Source organism: Microchirus variegatus (genome assembly GCF_963457635.1).
Source record: "Microchirus variegatus genome assembly, chromosome: 7".
In the NCBI taxonomy this organism is placed as follows: domain Eukaryota; kingdom Metazoa; phylum Chordata; class Actinopteri; order Pleuronectiformes; family Soleidae; genus Microchirus; species Microchirus variegatus.
In genome coordinates, this window is record NC_139808.1 from 25,201,357 (window position 1) to 25,216,477 (window position 15,121).

The 15,121-nt window shown below is 40.8% G+C and overlaps 1 protein-coding gene across 1 annotated transcript in view; it reads left to right on the forward strand.

The window, feature by feature from the left end:
- Positions 1–15,121, forward strand: part of srgap3 (SLIT-ROBO Rho GTPase activating protein 3) — a gene marked incomplete at its 3' end in the record, with an annotated part of 75,895 nt that overhangs the window by 7,065 nt on the left and 53,709 nt on the right. Inside the window, exon 2 of the mRNA XM_083892003.1 lies at positions 10,049–10,244. Coding sequence (XP_083748129.1) covers positions 10,049–10,244 — 196 coding nt within the window. The remainder of the gene's footprint in view (positions 1–10,048; positions 10,245–15,121) is intronic.

Consider the following 15,121-nt stretch of genomic DNA (forward strand, 5'->3'; position numbering starts at 1 on the left):
GAGCTCTGCTAGACAACAATTCCAGGAATGTGTCATTGTGATGTAGCAATGAGTCCCCTCCAGAGTCCCAAATATAAGTATTACAGGTGCCATATGTAAGAATGTGGCCGAAAACGGTTACTACATTTGATTTTGCATAATATGTCTCCTTTAAAGTTGTAGTTGTAAGAAAATGACAAAGATACAGTTTCATAAAACCCAACTCTGCCACAGAAATAACCTTAGAAACAGGACGAAAGTCGAGCAAAAAATAACTCCACGAATGAGAGCTTGAAAAAGTCACTGTGTGAAAAAGTAATTTGCAAAGTTCTTCCCCCCTGAATAGATTAGGGAGCTGCTAAATTAACTTTATTATGTAACAGTGAAGCACACGCGTCCCACAGTAGACTTGAGATAATTGAAGAGCGTTCCCTTAGAGCTGCTCTCAAATCAGCTCTTATCCACCACTGATGGTGGAAACAGAGTCCGTCCATTATCTGTCTTCTACTGCTTTATCCTCCACATGAGGGTCGCTGACATAGAGGGCGAAAAGTTGGGGGAACAACCTGCACAGGTCGCCAGTCCAGAACAGATCTTTAACTAATTCTAATGATTCAGTTACACTGAAAACAACTGCTTTATAAGTGACTCGTTTGTGTGTAGTGTATTAAACAAAGTTTTGCAGTTTCATGCAGCCGTGCTGAGATGACTCCGCCCACTTCAGCGAGTCGAGCTGGGACAATATGTGTGTGTCTATGGAATTAGATTTGGGTCAATATTTGTGACAATAATTCCCTTATTTGTTCTTTGCTCTCCCTGATTCGTTCTTTGCGCTCCCTTATTCGTTTACCGGGACATAGGTGGAAAAGGGACATACTGTAGAGGTCAAATGAAAAAAAGTCAAACTTTTTATTTTAATTATTATTTATCTAGATATTGCACAGAATTTCAAATTAAAAGGCAAGGCAAGTTTATTTGCATAGCGCCATTCCTACACAATGGGATTCATAGTGCTTTACAGGCAAGGGAATCCACTGGAAATTAAAACAAAATCAATAAAAAAAAAAAAATTAAAACAAATTTCAAATCAAGCAGAAATTCAATAAACATTGGAAGGTAATTCAAAATCGTCATTTAAGAATCATTTAACGGGCAGATGTGAATGTTAAATATTGGCAATATCAGAAAAGTGTAATATAATGATAAATAGTTGACAATATAAACATATTTATGATGCAAAATGAATCCAGTAATTAGAAGAAAAAAATGATTTAGTGTCCAATTTTTATTTTTGGACAGTGTGAGAGAACCAGTGAACCTGTAAGAAAAGGCTGCAATTAATGACTACTTTTAATATCCATTATTAAGCCGACTTAACTCTATCTTTGTTCTTTTCCCCCTGAGTAATAATTGCATAAATCCCAAACGCATCAAGGCTACTGTTTACTCTGTGCAGCAAAGGAACATCAACATCAACCAGGAAGCTGTTGGGTTTGTTTGGTTCAGTCCTCGGTTTCTCCTCCTTCAAGTCTGTCCATGTTTAACATGTCTTTGTAGAAGCTGGATGTTGTTAAGTCCGCTGAATTATTTATACATCTCGGGTATTGGTGCGTTGTAGCTTATGGATGTTGCTAGATACATTGCTGATGCAAGAAGGAAACGGTACAATAAGCTTTAGACTTAGTCAGACGGTCGGGCAGTACGCACAGTCAAGAAATACATATGCTACTAGCGTTGGCAACGTTGACGCAAGATGCGGTTCCATGACGACTGAACGGAAAAAGAGGCGCGTGACGTCATGTTTGTGTGCCGCGGCACCGGAGTCCAGGCGCTGTTTACCAGTTAGCTGAGTTAGCTCCTTTAGCGCCTTTAGTGCCTTTAGCGGAGTTAGCGTGGCTACAGTCCAACTGGAGCGGTCTATTAAACGAAAAGAGCAGCGTACCTGTGTACTGCGTATGTGTGCCTCTGTTTTCAAACTTTATCGTTACTTTAGAGATTCATTTTAACAACCGGAAGTCACGTAAACATGACATCACGCGCAACTTTTTCCGGTCAGTCGTCATGGTAACGCGCCATGCGTTAACGTGCGTTAACGTTGACGCCGTTAACCGCAGCTAACGCGTTAGCGCGCCTAGCACTAATAAACCTATTTATATATATATATTAAAAAAAACGTAGATAATATAAATAACTGAACTTTTGTTTATGATACAAATAAGAAAAGGACAATGAATTGTCTTTTGTCTAAAAAGTAATAAAAAATGAAAAATGGATCTATAAAAATAATAAATAAAAGATGTAAACCTTAATCAGACGTTACCAGATTCCCATACACACAACACTATATCTTTCTCTCTGTGTCCGTCTTCACTCTCCACATCCAACAGACTCCACCTCTCCTCCAATCAGGTGCTCTCAAGGGTCTGGGGACACGCCCATGTTGCCATGGAGACACGTCTCAGCCTGACCATGCAGAGCTGGATCCTAGAAACAGCAGAAGATAGATGGACAGCTCCAGTCTGAAAGGGCGTGTTCCTTAGTTCCTTAGTTCCTCCGTTGTAGCTCACGGTTTTTCCTGAGGCGTCACTCTCCTCAGTGTAGCCGCGTTAATGTGATGACGATACAGCAGGCACCAGAGAGAGGAAATCGATGTTGGAGAGTGATGAAGGACGTCTGGGAGTGATGGGAACCAGAGCTCTTCACAGAGTGTGTTAAAGGTTTAACTGCAGTTTTGGAGGCTTCAATAAGCCGAAGACCGTTTATTATCAAGCTTTTTATCAAAGGTGAAATAGTCAGTGAAAATGATATAAAACGAGCTTATTTTTATCACTTGTTTTAATGTCCTGTGAAACATGCGGTAATTAGGAGCGAGGATTAGGAGCGAGGTGCGACTGACAGCTGAAGTCTTGCTGTCGTTCGCTGTCGTTCACCTCTGCTCACACATTGATTGGTCTCGCCTCCTAATTCTTATCTTTGAGTACACATGCAGTCCGGGTTAATGAGAGACCAGACACAGACAGACAGACGGAGAACAACCTGCACTGACATCAGGACAAACATGAATGCCCTCGTGAATTCACAATTGTATTAATAATGAGCGGATTAAAAAAAAGAAAGAAAGAATAGAGGAGTCGGGGGATTAGTTCAGCGACTGGAACTTGTATCATCACACAGATCATTGGGCAGTGAGGGTGAACTCAGGTCTGGGTTAGGGTCGTCTGTCTGTCTGTGTGAATTTGACTCTGCTGAATAATATTGGCCTCAAACTGCAGAGTGTGGGACTACGTCTCTAAATTTGGCTCGGAGTTGTTGTCTGAATGTGTGTCTATGGAATTAGATTTGTGTCAATATTTGTGACAATTAGTTCTTTATGCTCCCTGATTCGTTATGTGCGCTCCCTCACTTGTTTTTTGCGCTCCCTTATTCGTCCCTTGCACTCACTGATTTGATCTTTGTGCTCCCTTATTCGTTTATTGCACTCTCTTATTCGTTCTTTGCGCTCCCATATTCGTTATTTGCGATTGTGCTCCCTGAATTGTTATTTGCGCTCCGTTATTCGTTCTTTGCGCTCCCTTATTCATTATTTGCACTCCCTGATTAGTTCTTTGCGCTCCCTGATTCGTTCTTTGCGCTCCCTTTTTCGTTCTTTGCGCTCCCTTATTCGTTATTTGCGATTGTGCTCCCTGAATTGTTATTTGCGCTCCGTTATTCGTTCTTTGCGCTCCCTTATTCATTATTTGCACTCCCTGATTAGTTCTTTGCGCTCCCTTATTCGTTCTTTGTGCTCCCTTTTTCGTTCTTTGCGCTCCCTCATTCGTTATTTGCGCTTGTGCTCCCTGAATTGTTATTTGCGCTCCCTGATTCATTCTTTGCACTCCCTGATTCGGCTCCCTTATTCGTTCTTCGCGCTCCCTGATTCGTTCTTTACGCTCGTGCTCCTTGATTCGTTCTTTGTGCTCCCTGATTCGTTCTTTGCACTCCCTAATTCATTCTTTGCGCTCCCTGAATCGACTCCCTTATTCGTTCTTTGCGCTCCCTGATTCGGCTCCCTGATTCGTTCTTTGCACTCCCTGATTCGTTCTTTGCGCTCCCTGATTCGGTCTTTGCGCTCCCTTATTCATTCTTTGAGCTTGTGCTCCCTGAATTATTTGCCCTCCCTTATTTGTTCTTTATCCTCCCTTATTTGTTTATTGCGTTCCCTTATTCGTTCTTTGGGCTCCCTGATTCGGCTCCCTGATTCGTTCTTTGCGCTCCCTGATTCGGTCTTTGCGCTCCCTTATTCATTCTTTGAGCTCACGCTTCCTGATTCGCTCTTTAGGCTCCCAGATTCGTTCTTTGAACTCCCTGATTCGTTATTTGCGCTCCCCGATTTGTTCTTTGTGCTGTAGTGTTTTGTTTGTGATTCTGATCTTGGGGCGGGCCTTAAGAAGCTGCCTGCTGATTGGCTACTGAGTTGACTCCAATCTTGTGACGACTTCCGGTCCATTGAGCTGTCGCTCCAAAACTCAGTAGCTAATCAGCAGGCAGCTTCCTAAGACCCGCCCATGGTCAGAATCGCAAACAAAAAACAAGTCAGGGAGTGAAAATAACAAGTGTATTTTCAAACAATCCATATTTTATTTGCTTCTTAAATCTAATTCCATATGTGTCTATATAACTGCATCAATATCCAAAATCCTAAAAATGGAATCTGTGCTGCTCCACGGCTCACCGAAACTCTTAAATGCATAAATAAGCACGTGATTATCAGCCGAAAAGCCTCACTCCTCAGCGTCACGCTCCATTATTATTATGTGGGCGATCATATTTTAGCTTTAATGCCCTGCAGTGAAAAAACAGCAGAGTCTCTCCTGCTCCTCCTCTGGCAGCCCCGCCGCCTTGTTCAGCCAGGATTCTCCTGCCGCCGCCAGGATGCTCTGCAGAATTTCCCTCTCGTTCGATTCGCTGCACTCCCAATTTTCATTGCGTCAAAAGACGTCACATGGTCCACTTAAACAGCAACCTTGCAGTAAAATGCTGCACCAATGCATCAGCTGGTGTCCTTACATGACTTCACACGGAGGCTTAGTTTGGATAATCAGTATCGGGGTGTTTTTTCGGTCGCATAATTGGCCCATATTTATCAGAGACATAAGATATGCTATTTTAACCCTTAGAACACAGAGCATTTTGGCTCCTTTTTTCCATGTACTATTTAAACATACAGTATATACAGAGATTATAGGAATGTGAGTGTCTTACATCCTTTTTTCAGCAAAATCTAGACAATCTGATGGAAAAAAAATTACATTTTCACCAACTATATGAACACACCTGGCCAAAAAGTACTCAAAATGTGACCAAAAGATGTGACCTATAAACACACACTCCCAGGATGTCCTTATAAGGAGTTGTGTGTTATTCCCACGGCAAATTTACCACGGCTGCCTTTGTTCACCTCAATAAACAAAACACCACACTCAACACAGTCTGATGTCTTGACCAATGTTAGAAACCAAAGAAATAGAACTCAGGAACGTGCAGAAATGAACAAATCAGTGCTGTGGCTAAAGGGCAATTTCCCTTTTTGATAATGAATACAAAAGGAACAAAGTAAATTATGAATATTATCCGAAATAGTCCCAAAAAATGTGCACAAAGCCCACAGGAAGTCACCCTGCCCAGCCAGAGGAAGTCTCCAATGCAGATGCTATCGCTCACCTCGACCATAGACGGACTACTGTGCGTGCATGACTGACAACGATGTAAAAAAGTGACATCTGCGTGAGAAATGGAAGCTTTTTCATGCATAATATATTGTGTTTAGTGTAAATCTAGCAGATGTTTAATGTTCATTAAACCCAAACTAAACAGATGCAGTCGTTGTAAAACACACGTCACACTCTGTAAAACACAGCAGCTGCCAGACCAGTGCAGTGAGTTTGACAGCGTGGGTCAAAGTTCACGGGTCACCGACATCCTTCTATTGTTTTCACAGGTTTTCCTGTTCTGTGAGGAGATACATGTTCACTTTTTCTGCTTTCAATTCCTGTCCCTAAACACTGCACAAATATTTTAAAGAGGAGCAGGTGTCCAGTTGAAGGATTGGGCCTCTGATAATGATGATGTATGGATGCGAGCAGGGCCGGCCCTGTGCTTTTATGGGGCCCTAAGTGATATTTGGTGCCTCACCACAAGTTTTTTCCATGAAAAGTAAAATATGTATAAGAATGTCAGACAGTCCTGCTGACCACAATGAGACTAACATATTCATAGACAAGTTAGGGCTGAAACTATTACTTACGAAGTAATTAATTACTAAATTAATGAAAATGTACCTGTTAAAATTTACATGTTAAAATTTACATGTTAAAATTTACGTGTGAAAATGTACGTGTGAAAATGTACGCATGGAAATTTACATACAAAAATGTATGTGTGAAAATTTGGTGAAAATTTACGCATGTAAATTTACATGCAAAAATGTGTCTGAAAATGTACATTTGAAAATTTACATGCGAAAAATTGTGTGAAAATGTATGTGTGAAAATTTCGTGAAAATTTACGTGTGAAAATTTACGCATGGAAATTTACATGCAAAAATGTATGTGTGAACATTTGGTGAAAATGTACGTGTGAAAATTTACATGTGAACATTTGGTGAAAATGTACGTGTGAAAATGTACATGTGAAAATTCAAGCACGAAAATTTACATGTGAAAAATTATGTGTGAAAATTTACATGCGAAAAATTACGTGTGAAAATGTACATGCAAAAATTTACATGTGAAAAATTGTGTTGAAATCTGGTGAAAATTCACGCATGGAAATTTACATGCGAAAATTTATGCGTGAAAATTTGGTGGAAAAGTCGTCATCTGTCCGGTTTAACGTACAGTACGTGAACGAAACTTGGCACGCGTTTATTAGGTTGGGACGATCAAAAAAGTCAATGATGACCTATGCTCTAAACCCAACAGGAAGGCCGCCATCTTGGATTGAACTCCAAGGCGATTTTTATTCATACATTTTTTTCTTTGTGGTCATCTGTCGCTCCGAGGCCGGCTGTGGACATGAGGTCATGAGAGTTTAGAGTCTGTGATTATTATTAATATGACTTGCTCTCTTATACATAGTATGTTGTAAATGATGCAGGAGCAGTGAAACTGTAGGTTAAAGGTAGTTGTTTATCTCAGAGTCGCTGGTAATTCTCGTTCCCCAGATATACTCTGAATAAATGTATCATACATTGTCTACATATGCACTCTGTCCCGACATACTTTCAGTTTAATGAACTGTATTTATGAACAGACTGCATTCTGATGCATGTCATAAATACATTAAATACATTGAAAGCTTTGCTTTTGAGCGATTAGCGGCCACGCTAGTCGTAGGATAGCAGAAAGTTTTCCTTTTCACTCCATGAATCGCCGACTTTAACTCTTTTACCAGGATTTTGAATATGAACTTCAATCAGAAAAGAAGAAGAAGTAGAAGGAAAAAAACGGACGGCTTTAATTGTTTATGCTCGGTGAGACCGAGCTGCGAAAAACACACACATTTTTTTTTATGACATCAAGAACACTGTACTGGAGCGGCTGAGCTGAAAGTGGGGCATCCATGTTTGTGGTTTCAGACGCTGCGCGATGCATGTTAAGTCGGTCAGGAGGTGAGAGGCACTGGGTTTATTCCAAGAAAAATGCTGAATGGCGATCCGATTGATCAGTTTATGGTCTTCACATTCACTTCCAGCTGCGCTATAAACAATGCCCTTTTTAGTCGTAGCTCGTGTACTTGTACTGTACTTTGTTTTGGTGATTTTCACAACGTTAAACTCGTCGTTTCCGTCTTTTACTGCAGCTGTACATTCACAGTCTTCGCCTCCACCCCCCCCCCCTCACACAGAGGGGTCCCTGGCTTTGAATAAACCACAGCAAATTCAAAGAGCTGGGAATACTTAGGGAATCATTCTCCAATTGCTCATGGTTTCTCCGAGGGAAGGGCACACACACACACACACCACGTTTTCTCTGTGTGTGTGTGTGTGACCTATTTTTCCAAACTCGCCTGTCAAAATCAGAGCTGTGTAGTCGAGAGTTCATAGTTTTTTTTTTTTGATCGGGAACGCTCTCGCGCCGCTTCTCCTCGTCACAGAAATAAGAAACAAAGCCAGACAAAAACAGAGAAAGAACACTTCTGATGTTTTTATTTGACAGCAGCGATGCAGCAAAGTGGCATCTCCTTCAGAAGCTTCAGAGCTTCTGCTTAATAATAATAATAATAACTGCGCTTTAAGCCCTCGCCGCTTTTGAGGCAGAGGGAGGGAGGGAGGCCCCCCTGGATGAAGGGGAGGTGCCGGGACAAACGGTTAACCACAGAGCGAGGCTGAGATCAGGGCGGCACGACATCACAACTGCCCGATATCGCTGCGTATTCTGTGGATCCTCCAGGAGGGGCTTTGGGCTGACCAGATTACAGCCAGAGCAGCATAAAAACACAGTGTGTGTGTGTGTGTGTGTGTGTGTGTCACTGCTGTGGTTTTCACCATTCAGTCAGCAGTTCAGCGACACCACCGCTCGGTCACTGCAGCGGCTCAGATTTACGTATTGTTTTCAGGGCGTTTGAGTTACATTTTTGGAAGCTTTCGAGCGCAGGTTCGTTTGAAGGGATTTCTGAACATTACAAGAAAAGGTTGAAGCCATAAAAGCTCACAGATTAAACCGCAGCCAGTTCTGCTATAAACTTATATTCTTGTCTGTTTACTTGAGTAAGTATTGACTCAAGTATTGTACTTAGTTACTTTATAAATCCTATCCGATACTGAGTAAAAATAAACATTCAGCACAACGAAGACCTACAGGGGGAAAATATACACCAGAACCAGACGAATGATGTTGTGATTAGCATTAGCACTGGCGCGTGAACATAGAATTGAATTTGAATGTAGTAACCGTTTTTACATGTGAAAATTTACGCATGGAAATTAACATGCAAAAATGTGTGTGAAAATTTACGCATGGAAATTTACACACCGAAATTTACATTTGAAAATTTACACACCGAAATTTACATTTGAAAATTTACATGTGAAAATTTGGTGAAAATTTGCGTGTGGAAAATTGGTGAAATTTTTGATGTGGAAATTATGTGAAAATTTACGCATGGAAATTTACATGCGAAAATTTGTGTGTGAAAATGTACGTTTGAAAATTTACACACCGAAATTTACATTTGAAATTTTTCATGTGGAAATTTTGTGAAAATTCAAGCACGGAAATTTACATGTGATAATTTACATGCATATGGCGCCTTTACAGTACATTTCAAATGAACTACTTTTTACTTCTACTTGAGTAATATTTCATCAAAGTATTGGTACTTTTACTTGAGTACAATATTTGAGTACTTCTTCCACCTCTGGAAACGACACCCACTGATCGTGTTTTACTGCGACTCCTTGGATCAGGATTTTGTTCTGCAGCGTCGGGCCTTTCTCTCTCTCTTTCCCTGCGCCGAGGCATCGTTGCTGCTGATGACAGCACTACAAAGAGGAATCGGGTTTCTTCCCTGGGTTCCCGCTGGCACGAAGGAGCTGCAGTCAGTCTGCCTGGCAGTGTCAGGTTCCTCTGAAGGAGAAACGCTGTAAGAAAGATGGGGGGGGGGGGGTGCATTAGCTTCTCACAGAGGAGACACTTATGAGAGGTCATAAACAAAGGGGTCATCATCGTATTGGTTTGGCTCGCGGCCTTGGTGGTTGTTCCTGCTCTCAGATTCTTTTCATTGCTGTTGGGAAACCTGCAAACGATTCTGGGATTTCCTATTTCCATTACAGTCTGTCATATTGACTGAAATCTGAAACACACAATAAACAAATATGCATTTGCAGTTTTTTTGCGATGTCACAGACAGATGGAAGACAGATGCCCAGAAATAAATCACCCCATCTCCATATTGTAAAGTGTACTTGATAACACGGTGTGTTTGTCGCTCTGTTTTCAATCAGCGTGTGTGTTGTGTGATGTCTGTTTTGACGGCAATGAAAACAGCCGACTGATGTAAATTCTGTCTTGTCGTTTTTTAATTTGAACAGAGATCCGTAACCAGCTGGTGGAGCAGTTCAAATGCCTGGAGCAGCAGTCGGAGTCTCGTATCCAGCTGCTGCAGGACCTGCAGGAGTTCTTTCGCCGCAAAGCCGAGATCGAGCTGGAGTACTCTCGCAGCTTAGAGAAACTGGCCGAGAGGTTCTCCTCCAAGATCCGCAGCTCGAGGGAACATCAGCAGTTCAAGTGAGTGTGTCGTTGTTGCTATCTATCTATCTATCTATCTATCTATCTATCTATCTATCTATCTATCTATCTATCTATCTATCTATCTGCTAAAAGGTAGCTTAAAGTTAGCTAAAACAATTGCTGTATATCTATCAGCTTAAAGCTATCTTAAAGTTAGCTAAAACAATTGCTGTCTATCTATTAGCTAAAAGCTAGCTTAAAGATCTATCTATCTATCTATCTATCTATCTATCTATCTATCTATCTATCTATCTATCTATCTATCTATCTATCTATCTATCTGCTAAAATCTAGCTTAAAGTTAGCTAAACCAATTGCTGTCTATCTATCTATCAGCTAAAATCTAGCTTAAAGTTAGCTAAACCAATTGCTGTCTATCTATCTATCAGCTAAAAGCTATCTTAAAGTTGGCTAAAACAATTGCTGTCTATTAGCTAAAAGCTAGCTTAAAGACCTATCTATCTATCTATCTATCTATCTATCTATCTATCTATCTATCTATCTATCTATCTATCTATCTATCTATCTATCTATCTATCTATCTATCTATCTATCTATCTATCTATTTGCTAAACGCTAGCTTAAAGTTAGCTAAAACAATAGTTGCCTGCCTTGCTAGTTAGCGGGCAAGCTACCATGCTACTATCCATCTGTCTGTCTGTCACCTGTGCCACAAATGACACTATTATCGCTTCTGTACCTAAAGTGAACATCTATTATTTCAGTCGAGTAAAAGACGTTAATGCTGCCTCCTAAGGTCAGATGGCTCTGACGTGATGATAAGGACACAGCTCATTAACGAAGTTAAAGACATCACAATTTCAGCGACGGCTGTTGCGATGTTGTAATTTAGCGCCGAACGCGATGGAAGTGAAGCTCTATGCTTCATTATGTTTTAAATTTCACTCATTATGTGGCAGAATGTGCAGCGTCGGGGCAGAAAACTGGGAACGGGGGTCAATGTGGATGTTTAAGTAAACTCTGTGTAATTTGTCTAAGATGGCGGCTTATTCACATAAACAGAACAGGCCACCATATAATTGGTGCTGTGTGTGTTTACATGATTTTTTTTGTGGCCCGCGAGTGATTAATTGGTCTTAAAAATCTGTGTTAAAATAGGTCTTAAAATGCTGCTTTAAGGCGTGCGTTGACCATAAACTACATTTCCCACAATGCATGGTAATTACGTTACCCGCAAAGTGACGCCATCCTGCCACTAGATCGCAGTGTATCATTGTATATGCATCATGCGACGAGTGAAATTGAATAAGTAATAAAAACAGAAAGTTATTTAGCAATATGTTACGGAGTAGTTACCTTTATTTTACATTATATTTGGTTACATTTAGTTACATTTATTCTATATGACAGTTACATCTGGCCCTTTATACTAACCATTATGCTGATGTGGCCCTCAGTGAAAATGAGTTTGACACCCCTGCATTAATGAATACAGATTATTGTAGATAAAATATAATAATAATGTAAATGAAGTCTTGGCCCACTTAGATTTGCAGCCCTGGGAGGAAATCCTAAAAATCTACAGTGGTGAATGAAAAGAGGGATCGTCAGTGTCTAAATGAACACTGACACATTGGTACATGACTCAGGTTAGGGCATAGAATTGAACTCTGCAGGAACACCAACCCAGCTGCGATCTGTCAGCACACGTCTGGTATGAATAGACACCACTGTACAGGATGTCGTAGTCGAGCGTTTCGAACATTTGTCCAAATTCAAATCATATGTTTTTTAGGCAGATATAGGCAGGATGAGCGATGCCTGACTCTCACACTGAGTTTCTGCTAATCGGGTGATAAAAGAAACTGTGCATCTCCATCAATAGAAATCCCTGTATATTTGTAAAGACCCAGATACAATATATATATATAGGAACTAAAAAAAGTTTTGCCAACTTCTACTCTTGAGGTAGATTTAACCCTTTAAGGTACGCACCAAAGAAAAGTAAAGGAAAAATAATTTATTTGCATTTTTTATTCACATATGATAACAATAACGGCAATCAATATATATATTTTTTTTAATTAGGCCCTACAGTATTTCAGATACAGTCCTCGACCAAACGGTTCAGACGTCTGTTCGTAATAAAAGTACAACATTCGGAGAAGTCGCATTAAGTGCAATTTCTTGATCAATAAATGAATCATTTTAACAACACTAACCCCTTTTTTCCCCGTTAATTTGACCAACATTAGCTATCTTTTCTACCTTTACCATAAAATGACAAGTCAACTGTTTGGTAGAGCATGTTTTGAAAAAAATATTTTACCCTTAGAAGACTTATTTTTGTTGAACGAAGTTACATAATTCTGTGCAACTACTCCTCTGAAACGATAATATGTGAACAAAATAGTCTTACCTTCGAAAGTCTTCTTAATCGAACCCTAGTTTGTTTGCCCGTGAAGTCGGGCTCCTTTGAGGAGGTGTGACCGCGCAACCGGGTTCGCATCAAGTTAATCAAATGCAGGAAGTGGACTACAACGCAGGGTATTGTGGGTAAAAAATTGCCAAAACATACTCAATTGTACAGTAGTGGTGGAACGGAAGTTTTCGTGCGTCAATCAACAGATGAGCGAATTTTCTTGTTCATTGTTTGTCTCGTCTTCTCCTGACGCAGCGCCATCTCAGGTGAGGAGGGGAAATACGTTATTCAAAAGTACCAAGTCTAGTGGACTATTAGTGATTTTGATGTAAACACGCAAACCGAGAGTTAGCATTATCGTTTTAAACCTAACCCTAGTTTGTTTGCCTGGAAAGTCTGGCTCTTTTGAGGAGGTGTGAATGTGCAACCGGGTTCACATCAAGTAAATCAAATGCAGGAAGTGGACTACAACGCAGGGCATTGTGGGTAAAAAACTGCCAAAACATACTCACTTGTACGGTAGACCGATTGGCGGAAACAGAAGTTTTCCTGCGTTAATCAAAAGACGAGCATGTTTTCTTGTTCATTGTTTGTCTCGTCTTTCCTGATGCGGCGCCACCTCAGGTGAGGAGGGGAAATACTTTATTGAAAAGTACCAAGTCTAGTGGACTATTAGTGATTTTGATGTAAACCGAGAGTTACCGTTATCGTTTTAAACCTGGTATTAAAAGGTTTTTAGACATTTCTGTCACAGTTATGAAGCTTTTTTGTTAATTTGTTAACACGGAAATCACTGTTCACCACCACTGTGTGAGGTCAAGTGTGTGAAAAGAGCGTATGTGTGTGTGTGTGTGTGTGTGTGTGTGTGTGAGAAGAGGGTGACAATTAGACTGGATAATTGAAGCCAGCTGTATCAGTGCAGGCATTTCTTTCTCCTCACTGTGGATAATGGAAGACAGACGCGTGGCTCTGCTGTGACTCGGTGGATTAACCTTTGTGCTGTACAGCTGATCTAATCCACACCGCCACCGTGTGAGGCAGGTTGCTGGGGAAAAAAAAGCAGCTATACATCAGACACATGTTCTAATAATAATAATAATAGTAATACTATTACACTGAACGCTTCCAAGGTCACAGCACACTGAGCAACCCAGCCAACATTTCTCAACACACACACACACAGGCCGTGGTCATGCCTGGTGCTAACATGCACCTGATGTGATCTGATCACAACACTAACAAGGTGTGAACGCAAACACGTGTGGTGTGATTTCATGCCCCGAACATAGAGTGTACATCACCGAAGGAGCAGCATCCTGTCGACGATGTGAGTCCAGTATTGATGTACAAGTACATATAATATAATTTAAACTGATATAAACATCCCATTAAATAATTGTACCTTGTACCATAGCTCTGGTCTGAACAGGCGACAACAACTCTTCTGTAATCAGCTGCCAGACAGTGACACGCCCCCTTTCACTGAGCCTTTCCCTTCCCTCTGTTGTGTAGTTAAAGTTTGTGGTGAGCCACCAAAACATTAGCGTTTGTCCAATAAAAAACCTTCGGTCGTGTATCCTGCAGCTCAGCAGAAGGTTTCACACCCTCATGTCTGACACTGCCGCTCTCTATTTTGTTCAAACAATGACTTGACGTTCGATCTTTATCTTTGTTATTGGACTTTTGTCAGATCTGAGATGTTCTTTTTTATCCATCATCATCGTCGTCGTCATCGTCATCTTCATGCCTGTGGCTGCCTCGCTGTGCTCAGATAAACAAATAGTTCTACCTTTTTCTACTGTCCTGGTGACGGGAAACAGTGTGTGTGTGTGTGTGTGTGTGTGTGTGTGTGTGTGTGTGTGTGTGTGTGTGTGTGTGTGTGTGTGTGTGTGTGTGTGTGTGTGTGTGTGTGTGTGTGTGTGCAGCAGATTGATTTACATGATTTACAGCTACTGCAGCTTCACGGCGTCACCGCAGTGAATCAGCCTAAGGAGGAGGATTCTGCTGGATTTCTGCTTTGCTTAATTTACCACAGTGAAACGAACGCTTTACTACTTTACTTTACTCTACTTTACTTTACTCTACTTTACTCTACTATAAGCTACTATATGCTACTTTACTCTACTATATTCTACTTTAATTTACTTTACACTACTCTATTCTACTTAACTCTACTATACACTACTCTACTCTATTCTATTCTGCTTTTCTCCATGCAACTCTACTGTACTGTATCTACTTTACTCTACTCTACAATGCGCTACTCTATTCTATCAATCAATCAATCAATCTTTATTTATATAGCCCACAGTTTACAAAACATAGTTTGTCTCACGGGACTTCACAGGGTTGGTAACATCCTCTGTCCTTAGACCTTCGACCAGGGTAAGGAAAAACTACCAGGGAAAAAAAAACCCTTGTAAAAGGGAAAAAGGGTAGAAACCTTAGGGAGAACCACAGGTGAGGGATCCACTCCCTGGACGGACAGACG